This window comes from Falco punctatus, assembly GCF_963210335.1.
Source record: "Falco punctatus genome assembly, chromosome: 7".
Taxonomy (NCBI): Eukaryota; Metazoa; Chordata; class Aves; order Falconiformes; family Falconidae; genus Falco; species Falco punctatus.
Genome location: NC_137587.1, coordinates 28,368,634 through 28,384,433, shown reverse-complemented (window position 1 = coordinate 28,384,433; position 15,800 = coordinate 28,368,634). Strand labels below are relative to the sequence as shown.

Sequence of the window (15,800 nt, the reverse complement as noted above, 5' to 3'; positions counted from 1 at the left end):
CAATGAAGGACAGTAGCATATGGCTCCTCTGACATCTGCTGCTACTAGTCTTTGCTCAAACATCCCCTTATAGCTCACAGGTATTTCTCTGGCTTAAGAAACCCATCAATTTTCCCTTGAACACTCTCCCCTTCTCCAGCCATATGCACGTACAGATAAAGACACAAGCCCACCTCACCTGCACGTGATCACACTAACCCAACACAGATATGGTCACAAATTGGTGAAACTTCCTGCGAAGCACAGAAAACAAGCCTGCAGTGTCTCAGACTGCCCGATGCTCCAGCAACTCTGACTTTCATGTTAAGCAACTGTGCCTGTGCCTGCAATCAGCTGTTTTTCCTAATGTATGCCACCCAGGATGCTCTGCAGTCTTCATTATTTAAACAGCAAGCTCTGGCACTGCCAAAATTAGCCAAACATTGGCTTTTATTAACCCTTTTTTTTTTTACTTTTGATCACAAAACAAAAGTACTTTTAAACAACCGGTTTGAGTATTTGAGAAGGAACGGCCTGGGCCAGTGTGGTGGGATGGAGGTCCTGAAAATGACACACAGCTAGTGCTGCCAGGCTGTCACTTCTGGGTGTTAGCAATCACTCCACAAAAGGTGTTATCAGGCATTCAGGCAGCCATGAGATACTCAGCCCCTGAGATACAGCAATATGCTGCAGCCAGTCTGATGCCCTGCAGCACAGGAGGTCCTAGAGGATGTTCTCCCCAGTCCAAGCAAAATGCCGGGATGCTTCCTAGCACTTGCTAAGTATTCTTAGCAGTGCTACCATATTCCTGCAGCTGCTTTGTATCCCACTGCTAAACATCACCCAGAGCAATGACAAGATCAGGCTGCCCTGTGAAGCAGCCTGGTTACCTGCAAAGATTTATTACCCTGAAGTCGCTTGCAGCTCCTTAATACAACATACAGGGGACACAGCCCCACAGCTAGTGGCACTGAGGAATCCATGGGGCGGTGGCAGGACAGTCCGGTGCACACCCAGCAAACTGCATTTGACAGCAAGATTTAGAGAATTCTCTAAACAGCAACTTTGCGTGGGAAGGGGAGACCCTGGCTAACTATTCCCACCAGGGCTCACTTTTATTATCAACTATTTCATTAAGCGTGAGAATGCTTTTCCTGTTCGCTGCTCCCCTCCTGCCTCTAAAGCCTCACAAGTTTGTGCCTAAGAGTATCCTTCAGCTCTGCTGCCCCACGTCCTGTGGCTCCAGCCACGTCCAGGAGCAGCAGGAAGGTGGGAGGAGAGCGCAGGCTGGAGGGTGCAGCTGCCGTACTGCTGCAGCCCTGCAACACGCCGCCGTGCCACCCGCTCCCATCCTGCATCCTGCAGCGACCCGCACTGCTGATTTCACCAGGAGGTATGAAGAAAGCCCTTAACAGAGAGTTGGGGAATAATCCAGTCACAAACACGTTTATTCACAGCTGCTGGCAGCTAGTAACTGGTTTAGGCTCCTAGAGAGGAAGCTTTACATCTGCGATACTTCCCTGAGGTAATGTAAATGGAGATGAGATCATCCATATAAATGAACTGCTTTTGAACCAGCTACCCAGCCCGGCTCCCGTGACCACAAAGGCACAAATGACACGTTACAAAGGATTGCACAAAACCCAAATTCCATCTGTTGGTCTAAGACATCTTGTGTGGCTGCACACCACAGGCCAGAGGCAGGCGCCTTCCCTGAAGGATGGAGGAAGTCAGCCCACAAAACAGGAGCTGCTTGGCGAGGCGAGGGCACAAACTGCCTGCTGAGGAGAGACTCACAATCTGCCTGCACTGACACATCTTCCCGAGGCCCAAGCGCTCACATCCTGAACAGCCCTTACAGCCCTCCCTGTGAAGGCTGGAAAGCAGCCAGTCCGCCTCCCGACGCCAAGCGCTCAAGCTAGACTGAAGCAGGAAGGGTACCTCGGCTTAGATGCCCAGACAGGCACGGCTAGGCTGACACAGGTGCTGCGCACACGGGCACAGCCCTGACAGCAACAGCGGGTTTCCCAAGGGACTGTGATCCCCGGAGGAGGAGCAGGGTCGGGACTACCACTGGGGCAGACCCAGCCACCCAGAGCTGTTCCTGTTCCTGCAGATGCATTGGCACTAGCTGCAAATGGGTCATTTCATGTCCTGCTTGGTCCCTGGGATTGGCCAGGCTCAAGACCACCACAGATTCTGCCCAGGCTACTCAGAACCAGCCACTGCACTGATGGAGACCATTTATGACCCCTTTGCAGCTACTGGGGCTTGGATCAACCCCACAGCCATTAGAGGTACAGGTCCCTGCTCCACAGGGCCACCTTTCCCATAGCCTTGCTAGCTAGCAGCAACCAACCATCTTCATCTCCCCTTTTTTTAAGCCACAACCCACTCCTGACACTAAATTGCCAAGTTTTAGGATGGTCCAGTGAGTATGCACAGAAAAACATCACGGCATTTTTTTGGCAGCAGGGACCAGTCCTCCCAGGAGGGGAATAATGCAGCCAGAAGAAACAGGAAGGAGGATGGAAGCCCCACAGATGGATGGAGGCTCAGCCCCCTGCAGGATTTGCCCCATACCCCACGACTGCCCACTGGCCCCTCCATCGCTTACCCTCCGGCCGGCCCTGGGGGTGCTCCTCCAACACCCTGCCAGGGCAGAGCACCACAGGGAAAAAGGCCACTGGCCTTTCCCAAATCAGCATCAGGCACAGAGCCAGGGCAGGAGATCCCATGCAAGTCAGCTGCCAGCAGCCCAGGCAGAACGGGGTGCTGTACCTGCAAACCCTGCCTCGGCTTTCCAACACTGAGTGCCTCCAGGAGGTCCTGCATCTGTGACAGGCTTGCTACCGACTCAGGCAAAAATTGTATGAGAGAAACAAATGACTCACCCACAGCTGTGTTAAAAGAGTTATATATTTATTGCATTCTTAACAAAAATACTTTTAAAGAGAGAATTTTTTCAGCATGTACAAGACATGGAGATACTGAGGTTGAGCACAGCAGTTTGCTTTGTCACAGGCACTTACTTCAACAGCCAGTTAATATGATGGGCGCAGGAAGAAGCATCAGCCTTTGTGAGCCAGTACAGAAAAGCCACTCCACCGAGGGGTCTACACAGGTAGGAGATACATGCCCAGATCTGAGCCAATCTGTAATAGTCCACAGAGGAAACTGGGGGAGACATCAGGTGGTTTATAGTACAAGGTCCTTTCTCCCAGCCAGAGCCCAGCTTTTGGAGGTTTGTATCCAAGGCTGCGCATGCTGCATCAGGCTTCTCTCTAAACACATCAGCGTGGGCCACCTGATGGCAGCGATGATGCCAACTCCCTCCAGTGCCCAGCACCTGTAGGAGTCTCCTCTGCAGATCTGAAGGTTCCCAGAAGGGATGCCCCTGGACAACATCAGAGGAGCTAATCCTATCAGTATATCCACGGAAGAACATCAGCAGGGACCAATTATAAAAATATAAAATACTACTTCTATATAGCAGCAGCACTATATTGACTCAGAAAGCCTTTAAAATATATCACTATTTTTTCAGTTCTCTGTAATTCATAAATTAGATCCACTTCTATCAGATTTCCCAATCTTCCCTTCATCTGAAGGGAGACTGTGACTTTTGCAGTACACAATGTTACAACAGAAGTAAAATGACATCTTCAGAGGAAGGTGAGCAAGTACTGTTCTGGTCTGGCACCAGCACTATGAGGAACACCCTCTGCATGAAACCGACATGGGTCGTTCCTCAGAGAGGACTCTTTCTCCTTGCCAGACCTCTGCTTTCTTGAGCAAGGGCCTTTCACTGCACCACTAAAATAAATTACTTGAATTAGAATTACAGAACAATTAAGAAGAAAAAAGGAAAAGCACATCAGGAATACCTGATACAGCAGACATACAGTGAACTTTCCAGAAGAGAAACTAGTGCACTGTTTTCAAAGGACAGGCCAGAGAGATTAAAGATCCTTCAAGATCACATAAAACAAGCCATCCTTCTGTTATACTGCACTGTCTATGTTCAATTCCTGCTGAAGTTTATGCAACTTTTTGGCCAAGTCCGTAGCCCAGACATGGCATGACAATGCACATTCATATTAACTTGAATAGCTTCCTGCAACCCACATCCACATCCACCAGGATAGCCTGGAGATCAGCGGTGTGCTAACTGTATGTGGGCAACACCCCGGCCCTTTTCCCTGCTGAAGCATATCATGCAATGGCCCAGATTTTTCCAGAGATGAGGGTAGCATGGTAGGTGCAGAAGTGCAAATCAAGACAGACATGTAAAAAAGCTGCCACATAATGTTACAACCACCTGAGGTGACAGTATTAAAGCCTAGTTTCAGAATCAGGGTTGTGCAGGGGAACTTCATGCAGCACTAAAGCAATTCAAATGTAACACAGTTCTTTCTTGCATCTGTACGGGGAAAGAAAGCAGTACAAAACCAACGTGTCTACTATTTTAACCTATATAGCTGTGAACTTAAATTGTAAACTCTTCAAGAAAGGAAAACACAGTACTGATCCCACCCTAAACAACACTAAATGAAAGTAATTGTACTGAAGTTGACAGAATTACAGTGATATAAAACCGAATTGTTCCCAAGTTCAGAAGCAGGCCCTGTATCTTTCCTTGTTCCTGTGCAGTCTCTCACATTTTGAAGAGGGTGAGGAGGTTCAAAACTGAAGATTATAGCATGCAAGAAAATAATTATATAGTTCTCTATAAATGTTCTTATATTATGAAATAATTGTATTTTAATTGCAACTGTGAAGGGTAGGTAGGGGTTTCAGACTGGAGTAGATGAAGATTAAACTCTTTGATTTAAGTGCATGTGGTACTGCAGAATCCAGGCACATGCCATAGCAGCCCTTCTCAGCAGTCTAAAACCACAGTGCTCAACCTGTCCTCCTGTCCTCGGCCTTCTTCCCTTCCCTTGCACAAACTCTGCTTTTACACCCCTCTCCCCAAACTGTGTGTAAATCACAGCAAGCCCTGGAATGCTCATTATTGCTGAACACAAGATAAAAATAACAATCAGTAAGTCTTTAGAGCTGTAAAGATGTATGTCTGCACAGCACATATACTAATTTGCAGGAAGATGATGGGAAGGCAGTAGTAGGGTAAATCTGCGGGCTGATTGCAAAGGGAGCTCTGTAGTACACTGTCTTAGTAAATAACATTTCACAGGCATGAGAAGAGATCAAGATAATGATTCCTATTTGCATCTCTTAGCTTATAGAGTATTCAAAGCACGGGGAAGTCAGTGAAAACTCCTAATCTCTATGAACAAAAAGATGTCCCACATCCCAAGCTCTATAAGATATGAGATTCCTCTCTGCCGTTGCACAGGGCCAACCCTACTATTCAGCTGCCATAACTCATACTGCTTGGTTAGCTAGCAGGGGGATGGACGGGTTGGGGCAGATGTTGACCTTCCCCACAGAGTACTCTTACATATGGAGAGGCCACGTGAGCATACAGCAGCTCAGGAAGGTGCACCCTTCTTTACTTTTTATGACACAGACTAAAAATGGTGTTTTCTCTTTCTTGACCTGGTAGCCCGTGCAGGAGGAGTCTGGTTTGAGGGGTTTTGGTTAGACTCTGCACTGGGCTCAGGGGGCTGTTTTGAGCAAGCTGCTTGCAGAAGAGACCCCTGCGTGATGCTAGGATCCTGTATCCTATGGAAAGCCTGGACCCCATCACGGATTTCCGATAGGGTCTGGCACATCTGGCCAACCTGGCTGGTGAGGTCAGCCATCCTCTGACTGATGACATGCATGCTATCTGCCATGTCTCTGTGAATAGCCACCAGCTCCTGGCAGAACTGCCTGAACAGGTCTGTTTGCTGTGTGTGAGAATGGAGAAGCTGGTGATCGAAGCTGGAGAGGGGTGGGCTCCTTGTGCGGGGATGCGAGGGTCTGCAGGACGTGGTGGTGCGTGGGGATGGACGGTGCAGTTCCTGCCTTTGGCTGGTAGCTTCCAAATGGTCTGATGAGGAAGAACTGTGGAGGAAGGAGGGCCCAGAGAGCTGGTTGACTCCTGCACTGGCCCTCTGCAGTGATGAGAAGCGGTGTTCCTGAGAAGTGCCTGGCATCTCTTCGTCCTCGTCAGCTTAAATAGAAGAGGAAGCATGAATTATTAATGTGAAATCTCTCACAACCCTGACGTCTGTTTCATGGTATCTCAACACACATGGAAAAAGGGGTTCCCCTTCCCCCAGTCTGCCAGTTGAGACAAGCCTGTAGCTCCTGATGCATAACTCAACATGCACATGCTGCAACGTTAGCATCTGGGTGACAAGCTTAGCCATAAGAGGCCTCAAAAGTGGGCAAACCCAGTCAGCCGAGGAGGAATCCAAGCTGCCATGGTATCCTGCATACAGCATTGTTCATGACTAGAATACAAATCCATTTCAGACAGTAGGATGGCTTCCCTTCCCCAAAACCATAAGTAGATAGAACACTCCAATATTTTGGAAGGACAAAGGCTCCTGGCTTTGGAACACCCTAACACATTTGGTTCCTCATACCAAAACCCTGCTCCCATGTCATTTCTCTACATCCTCTCTACTGAGAAAAGCATAGATGCAGTATCTGCTGCTCACAAAGTCTATAATGCAAAGCCACTGTGTGACTTGGCATCAGTAAGGTAACCAGACTGAGGCATAGCAGCAACAGGACCCTATAGTAATCGGGCAAGCATACCTGATGCAAAGCCAAACCCAAAGCAAAACACCATGGGAAAGTTCTCATTAGTCTGATAAATATCTAGTGATGTGCCAGTTCACCGGTACAGGCACACCAAGAATAAGAAGAGATGATACTTCACTTGTTGCAACTGCCCACTATCTCCTTGCACAAGCTGCATTCATTCTACCTCTGAAATAGCACAACTGGCTTCCAAGACAGATGTAAAGAATGACCAAGTCCCACTTTGTCAGTTCTTGAAGCCTTTTGTCCTTGCTCTCCCACTAACAGCATTACATTAGATTTGAGATAAGACCTAATGTGGTAGGACAGTGCCACCCATGAAGCTTTAGTTAGCTCACTTCTGAAGAAGTTATCCCCTCTTTCTCTCCTTTGTATCCCTAAAAGCTCACAGACCAAGAAGCTGCACCTCCACAGAGGAAAGCCATATGTATGCAACTGGGGAAAGAATCTGCAAAAAGCAGCTTGTGGTTCAGCACTGTAAGGTGCCTGAGAACTGTGGTTTCTAAGAAGATTAACTTAGAAAGCACGGCCAGTAGTTTCTTAAAAAACAGTGAAGAAGGAAGTCATTATCATCTACCTTTTTCATAGCACTTGTGTTGAGCCTTCAGACCACTAGTGAGAAACCAGTAGTGGCCTGGCCTCACAGCATAAACACCTGTGATGACTGAGCCCCCGCAACAGCCCTCTTGGAAGATGGCTACCATGCAACGATCCCCTAGTGACTGGCAGATGATTCTCAGCATGACAGCATTGCTGTTTTACTGGAGCATGTGCAAGATGAAGAACTCCTAATCCTTTACAAACACTTTTTGACAGACATGAGGTAGTTGCACTTCAACTACAGATGTTCCCTCATTTGTAGGATTAGTTCAGACTTACGACCCATTGGGAAAGTAGAATCTGAACAGTATCTACCCTTAGAACTAAGACAGTATAGAAAAGGATTAGATAAACAGATAAAGAAGATGATGTTCACTTGGCAACAGCTTACAGCTTTCCCTCAATCCATCTGAACACCCCATGACCACCAGAGCAGGCTGTCTTGAAACCAAACACAGCAGTAGGACCTGACTTTACAGGCAACCCAGCATCTCACAAAAACACACGCCACTTTTCTGGTGTCAAACTGTGATATGCAAGCATAAGACAAAGAGGTGTTAAGGCAGTGATACTTACAGCTTGTTGACGGGCTGTCAACCACGTCCAGATCCGCTCTCCGGAAGCTGTGTATCTGGTGTGACGAATGCAGCGTTGACTCGATGGCTCTCTCGTGGGCGGTCAGGACAATGGCCGAGGGCCGCCCCGTGCTGCTGGGGCTGGAGAGGGACCTTTGCATGAATGCCAGTTTGTCCTTGGTCCTTCTCTTCATGTCGTCCCATCTGTGTTTAATGTCTTTTACAGATCTGGGGACCTGGCTGACTGATGTGATCTGCCTGGCTATGCCTTCCCAGATCTTGTCCCTGTCAGCATGGGATAGACGCACTGTGTCCCTCCCAAACAGCATGGCTTCGTTTCGGGTCACCTCAGTGACCAGAATGTCCAGTTCTTCCTTGGAAAACTTGGGCTTCCTCTTTCGTTCAGCCATGTTCCTTGGGTTGAAGATCCCACAAAGCACAATTGGGTAAAAGGAAATCAGCGCAAAGCATCCCCCTGCATCCAACCACTTGGCCAGTGCAGCACTTGGGGCAGAGGAGTTCGGTGGGATCCAGCTCCCCCCACCCGCAACAACCTCTCCGTTTTCCTCAATTGGACCAGGAAAAGGCAGCCACTTTGTTTTTAAGAGGCAATTTTCAAGCTTAAGAAAAAAAACACCAAGCGACACTAGTGTGAAGGAGCCTTCTCAGCTTTACAGTTAAAATGAAATTTTACACTTCGTCTGATGCCCTGACTTATGTCTGAGAATTTCAGTACAGCTTCACATCACTTGCCACAGCTTGTGCACAGATAAAAGCATGAGAATTCACAATCACTGTGATAAATTAGCTTCTAAGGTGACACTGCTCAAAAATGTGTTCTTGAGGAAATTTAGAAGTCTGAAACGTACCTTATTGTTCTGCCTGGCACAACATGGAACGCAAACTTTTACATCACCCTTTCTGTTAAGACTTGCAGGATGTCATGCAAAGGCTACATCAAATTGGATCTTTTTCAGGGGAGAGAGATTTTGACTAGTCTCATGGGCAACTTCTGCAACTTTTTTTTCATAAGGAAATGTCTTTTCTTCAGCACCAGGGGTACTGCACATCCAGAATTCATCTGCTTCACAGTAAGCTCTTATTTCACACAGAAATAGTTGCTGTTTCCCATTGTTCTCAAAAGGAATGAGGCCACCCACTTGTTTTTCCTGGCTAGGCTTTGCTGTCACTGCTGCTGACAGGAGCCTGCACCCAGTCTCTGGTGCTTCAAATGATAACTTGTAGCCTCAGCCCACTGAGAAGAAGAGGCAGCCATCCTGAGAATGAGCGGTTTTGTCCAAAGGGGGATGTTGGCGGTAACTTTTCCAGCCACAGTTGAAGGAAACTTTAAAAATAAACAAAACATTAGTCCTAACTTTTGCATTTTACTGGGGGGGGGGGGGGGGGGGGGGGGAGGGGAAGGTGGCAGCAGATCTATTCAACAAGGAAAGAGGAAACAGACTGTGTGAACATGCAGTTTTGCACATAAGCAAAGTGCGATTGCGGACAAGGGAATAATCCGCAGCCCAGGCAATGATCACACATGTATAAACATGCAGATGAGCACAGAAGAGATCAGAGACCATGGAGAAGCAGAACTGCTGGGAAAACTTGCCTTGATGTGAATTACAGCAGAGTGAAATAAAATGCCAAAATGGTTGTTCTAGTGCTACATATTACAAAAGATTACACATCTTTGAACAATTAGAAGCAGGGATGTCAGGAACTTTTTTTGAAAAAGGTCAACCTTTTTGGTGCTCACGTCATATAGTTCTTAGTATCTTAAACAGAAGCTCTTGCATAGAAATCTACATCATCACGGAGTTATGGTGAACACAACCCTCATCTGAGGTAGAAGGCTTCAGCGTTAATATAAATTGTCCCCAAAAGCTGTCACTATAAGCCTAGAAAATAAATGCTCAAAAAGGATATTAAGATGTAACATACAAGAAATAAGACAACCTAATAGATACGATGCCTAATAACTGTAACTCTGAAGTGACACCATGGGAAGGGAATAGACCCTGGCTGGGATAGCTCAGACCCTCCTCTTTCAAATATATTACATTTAATCCTGAAATTTTGGCTGAATGCCCTATCTCTCACAGGCAGACTTTAGCCACCCCAAAACACCTTCTGAAAAGTTGGTATAAGCAAAGGCCTCAGCATTTTTCCCACTTGCCCCATGTCTGTGATGGCCCTGCTGGCACCTCCTCAGAGATGGGTTCCTTCCAGCATTGCAGTGGCCCAGCAGAAGAGAGCTGGTTTGCAGTGCGCTTGTGTGAAAGGTGCTTGTGGGCTTCAGACTAAGAAAAACCTACAGAAAGGCAGTGACCCTTGTCAGATGTTGTAGTTTCTCCTTAAGTGCCGTTACACTGATGTTCTATGAATCTTACTGCCACTGCTGCCATCCATCAGGGTAAGTGGTAGAAGCCGTTAATCTTGGTTAAAGCTGGAAAACCAGCAGGAAACTGTGATCAAATCCAGGCCACATACCGGGACAGCTGGGAGCTAAGTGCACAGATGCATTTCACTGGGACAAAAAAACACATCCTTGAGACACTGTTTTGGTGGATCTTCATTTATGGAGGGACAGAAGAAGTGTTTAAGGAAGATGGTAATGAAATGACAGAAAGCAAGCAAAGCACTCGCTACACTGACCTCAAGAAAAAAAACAACCAACAAACCAAACTCAAAAGGCAAAAGGAGTACTCCCAGTTGAACACTGGAAGAAGGGAAAAGGCTACGTGTAACTGAGCAAGGGAACATTTATGGTCTGATTTTTATCACATTCAGCAGAACTGGGCTTCATGTGTATTCCCCACAGGTACCCAGGACAGCACAGTACCGTCAGTGTCTCCTTGTGGTAGAAAAAAACCTCCACTGACAAAGTGCTCTGGTGAAAACAAGTAACAGTGTTCTGCAAAGTGCCCCTGGGGAAGGGGTGAGCTTGCAGAACTCAAGTGTCTCCACAGCTGCTCAGAGCTGCTGGTGGGGTCAGGAAACCTCCATCCCCTCTTCTCTGCTGAACTCACGGCTGTTGTGCCTAGCAAAGCTGCACCAACGGGGACTTAGAGCCTTTTTTGCAATTCCCAGACAGGGCATCCCATCAAATGCACTTAGGACAACCTGTAGTAGACCTGAATATTTAGATTTCAGAGTTTCCACTCATTTGCACCAGCATGACTTGGGACAAAATAATTTTAAGATGGCAAACTCACGACACAGAGTAATGAGTTCTGGTTGGTTTTAATCACAAATTCAATTAATGTTAGGTTCCCAGAAGACATGTTAACCTCCTCCTTATAAAAATGCAGACAGTATTACTGTCAGAAAGATCTGCTTCATGTGTTTTCTCTAGCATACAGTACATCCCTAGGAGTGGTCACTGATATTTGGAAGTACCTCTCTGGGGATGCTGTGTGGGTTTCACCAAGCTCCAGAGGAGCCCAGCTATGACACTGTGAATTCATACCTCAGCCCAGGTCAACCTGGAAGTGCAAGACGGTACAGAAGTTTCTTTAAAAACACATGTGATGTTGTAAACAATGCGAACAGTGGGCACTTAAAGATCGAAGACATCAACCAACGCCACTTTTCCTGGCCTCTGAGAAACAAGTACAGAACCTTTCCCATAGCTCTGAATTATTTTTTTACAGGGATCACAGTTCTGCAGTGCTTCAGGATCCCTTTGCTCTGCATAAATTTCAGTCTGTAACGGATAAGAACATTTGCTCCACTTGCTGTGCTGCAGGATAATAGAGACCAGTTTACAAAGTTCAACAAAATGACTTGTGCATAGGCTGGTGGCTTTTACTCCCCCTGAACACATAGGCAGACATAGTAACTCTGACTTTTAAAGCTCCCTTCCAAGCTCAATTATTGTATGAAAATCAAGTTGCAGACATCTCCATTATCAGGAGATACAGGAAGACTTACGAACAGTCTTGCTCCCCATGACCTCTTTGTTACTATGTTTGGAGGGGAAAGGAAGCAAGGGGGATGGCAAAGGAGAACAAAGTGAGGGAGTCTTGCACCAGCCTTTTCACACGGGCTGCGGGAAATGATGAACTTGAACTGTGCCAAAAGCCTGAGAACTCAGGTACTCACATGTAAGAAGGGATACAGATTATAGATGCTCAGACTAGCCTGGAAACCCCACACGTGAGGCACCTCACTCTACAAATTCAGCTAGGCACCACCAGTTTGCTGGTACTTCCTAGCCTGCATCTCAGTCTTGGCCAAGTGGTACATACACAGAGGGATGTTTCCTGGACTTCCTGAATTACTTTCATTTTAGGACAGATCCATTTTTATTTTTTTTAGAGGTTCCCAACAACTCAGAGGTAACCAGGAACAACGGCTGGTTCTGCACAATCCTTCAGAAGCCCCAAGAACTCCCATCAGCAGCAGTTTACAGTTTGTGTCCAAGAAAGCACCGATTTTGCTTGATGTTTGCTGCAATCCATGGTAATCAGTTACCCTGAGCCCCCAGAAAACTAAGAACAGAGGAAGAGGTTTACACAAATCCCTGCAAGTCAAAGCCATGGAGTTATAATAAAGTACTGGAAGCAACAACGCTTTAATCTGGACAGAGATGAAGGGTGCATTATCCTTGTGCCAGCAGCCTGCTCAGGAGAACATGCTCCCAGTATCAGGAGTTTCTCTCGACTGACTGATTGATGAGGGAAAGGGGAAGAGGATGTTACCATTGCCATGCCATCTGCCACACTTCATACTCCTTCCTCCCTGTCATCCACTGCGCTGCATGAACAGTCACTTGAAATTAAACCAGCAAGTGGTGCAGTGTACACATTGTCCTCAGTGGGAACATGAAAATGGACTCAGATGTGGTAGTCAAACAACAAAAACAATAGCCAGATCTACAAGGAGAGAGAGGATTCAGCCCAAGCTGCCGTCCCCATGCCATACCCACCTACCCAGAGGGTGAGTAGATCTGCTTTGCAAAGCACTCCATCTGTGAGTGATGGCAAAGAGCACCATCTGAAAAACAAAAAGAGCGCTGTCTACAGCGTCCTGGAAGTATGGTTTCTTTGGGTAATCTCCACGACAGGTAATGTCCTAGCACAGGATACTGAGCGTGCCTCAGTTTAAAAGTTGCTAACAAACAAAACCAAGGCTTTTTGAGGACCACTATCTCCCACCTGAACTGTCAGTCATACTCTACAAAATACTGCTACTAGAAGCAATTTTCAAGAGTAAAACTGGAAAGATCAGCAGGACTGGTATAGCTTGCACAGGTCCTTTGATAACACCCTTCCCCAGAAGAGCTGCAAACATCCCCCTTTCACAAAACCGTAACCTCCTTGCCTTTCAAGGCTGTACAGAATGGCCTAGACCACACTTGTCTGAAGACTTAACCATGGCAAATACAAGTTTAGACCAGAACATCCTGGTTTTGCTGCTGGGACCATAAGTAGTGCCCATTTAAATCCAGACATCAAGCTTATGTTCATGGCAGCAGGAAGAAGAGTTAGTCATAGGATTTTTGCTTTTCAGGACTGTGTTTTCCCCCCAGTTTCACTGTCATCCAGGCCACATAAAGATCCAGATCTAAGAAAAAAAAAAAATCACACCAATTTTTGACCTTTGCATTCTTTACTTCAAGATAGGTGTCCCCCTACCTATCTGTCTACTGTACCACTCTTCTTTTAGAAGCAAGAACTCCAACCTCAGCCCAGGTCAAGTGTTTTCTCTCATCCAGTAGTGAACAACTGTAACAGCTGGATTTCTTACAGAAAAATGAGATACTTCGTTGAACTTTAAGAACTCCAGTGTCAGAACAGCTGCTATGCATGTGAAGACTCAAACAGAGCAAAAATGGTACAACCAGATTTGACCATCTAGGTCAGTTTTGCATCTAATCTACCTGTACTTCGTGCCCTCTCTTCCCTTAGGACTGACAACTGAAAATCCTAGACATCCAGGCCAACAAACTAGTTAATCCCCATGCTGCTTTACTCTTGTATGAAACACCTTCTTGACAGCAACCACTTCCCAAATTCATTCCTGAAAGCAGGATTGGTCCATATATGGGACAGGCCTCGGTATGCAGCAATGCCCCGTTCTGGTGACTCCCCATACACACAGGGCACTTCAGCGCTTTGCCTCCGCCTCAGGAGTCTGCAAGACTGACCTACATTTTGCAGATACGTGCCAATACTTGAAGCACTGCATCATGGTTAAACATGTTCCCTTACTACCACAGTTAACAGATCAGAGCCAGCCCCACTCCTGGTTTAGTACTGACTGGTATTTGGGTTCTGGTCTACTAAGTCCCAGTGCCGGCAGAGGGAGTGCAAGCACACGCATCTTTTCTGTTCACAGTTGCAGCAACTCCCTCCATGTTTCTCCTAACACAGTAAAGCTGATGCTACCAATGAGCCACCACAGACAATTGTTTCAAGTGAAGCCCAGAAAGAAAACAAAAAAATTCACCTCTTTCACTGTCTGTCAAATGGGAAAGGAAAAAAAAAACACAAACCCAACCAGAATCAAATGTTACCTTGAGGATTATGCAAAGCATTTTGCAAATATTTGAACATAAAGTAAATTAAAAAAAAATAATAATGTAGCGAGACCTGTCAGTGTTTGTAAGAGTGGATAAATAGGATCATCTTTATCATTTGTCCTCATTCCAGAAAATAGCCATCCTCCATACACACATCCTTGTTTTAGTCCCTTATATTGAATCTGATTCCAAAGATTCTCATCACAATAAATACTGAAAGAGCATGAATACACCCTTTACAGAAGGGGTTGTGGCATTTTGGTTTGTTTTTCTGTCACACAAAACAACAAGGAGTGTTTGATGGCCTCTCTCTGGAAGACAGAGCTGCAAAAGGGAAGGCAGAAGAGAACTGGTCTCACCTCATCCAGTTTGCTTTGGTTTCATCTGTCCCATCGATGGATTTGTAGCGGTTGTTCTTATCAACGATCTGCAGAACAAGAAAACAGATAAAGCATGTCAGCTAGCTGGTCCAGACAGGAGAAGGTCTATGCCTCTCAAATCACTGCTTCAGTTCCAGCCTTAAGTCAGGACATGAATCTCTACGCCATGAGTCTCAGCTTTCCTAGTACTACAGACTGCTACCCCGGACATGTGTGTGGAAGGTACTCTGAAATGAATTTTCCTATGTACAAATGTCCATAACAAACAACTATGGATGCAGCTGATAAAACTGTTAAACAGTCCTGAGATACACAAGATGAACTTCCCTTTCAGGACAGGGCTGAGACACACATTTATTTTACAGACAGGAAAGCATGACCAGTATTTTGTATCAGCAGCTCTCGATTTTTTCCCACCTATAACTCAAGTCCCACATCTCATTTCTCAAAATTAATATCCATTGGTCTAGTGACATCTCTATCTCATAGGCTAACCAAGGCCTGTAGTACTAGGGGAAAAAAAACAAGAGTTTGGTGCTGGAGTTTGCATGTAGATCAGTTCCTGATGGACTGGATCTCCTCTTTCCTGGCCTCCTGGGCCACCTGCTCTGCTCAAGCAGGCTGGGAAGGAGTGCTGCAGGCCCACAACAGAGCTCTGCAATCTCTAGATACAATCCTTCCTCTGTCCTCAAAATGATGACCAGAGCAGAGAAAGGTACTGGAGGAGCCCTAAAGGTTGAGGGCGGATGGAAGACACAGCAAGGGGGAGAGGAGAAGCAAGCTCTGCTTCCTACAGCTGTGAACCAAACTCAGGTGCCATGGCACCTAGTCTGCTTTCATGTATCTATACCCTTATGCTGCTAATAATTATGGTAGGTCAACGTTCACCTATTGCCCCTATGGGTCAGCGGAAGATCTTCAGAGAAGGGGGATACTGCTGAGGTTTGGCTCCACAGGCCCCCAAGTCCCCCAGCCCTGAGCTGCATGGCGGGGGTATCACTTTGCTGGGGAGAC

General features: G+C 46.4%; 2 protein-coding genes across 5 annotated transcripts in view; both read right to left on the bottom strand.

Annotated features, from left to right (window-relative positions):
• PRDM11 (PR/SET domain 11) overlaps positions 1-15,800 on the bottom strand; it is a 52,759-nt gene that overhangs the window by 15,377 nt on the left and 21,582 nt on the right. For all 4 annotated transcript variants that reach the window (XR_013929678.1, XM_080396777.1, XM_080396776.1 and 1 more), the window contains exon 5: positions 14,766-14,833. Coding sequence is in view for 3 of the 4 variants with exons in the window: in XM_080396777.1 (XP_080252903.1) it covers positions 14,766-14,833 (68 nt within the window). In the remaining variant the exon portion in view is untranslated. The remainder of the gene's footprint in view (positions 1-14,765; positions 14,834-15,800) is intronic.
• On the bottom strand, positions 2,881-8,538 carry LOC308067625 (uncharacterized protein). The gene is made up of 2 exons (XM_080396796.1): positions 7,876-8,538; positions 2,881-6,100 (listed from the first exon to the last, which is right to left on the bottom strand). The coding sequence occupies exons 1-2, from the start codon at positions 8,282-8,284 to the stop codon at positions 5,514-5,516; spliced, it is 996 nt and encodes a 331-aa protein (XP_080252922.1). The 5' UTR covers positions 8,285-8,538; the 3' UTR covers positions 2,881-5,513.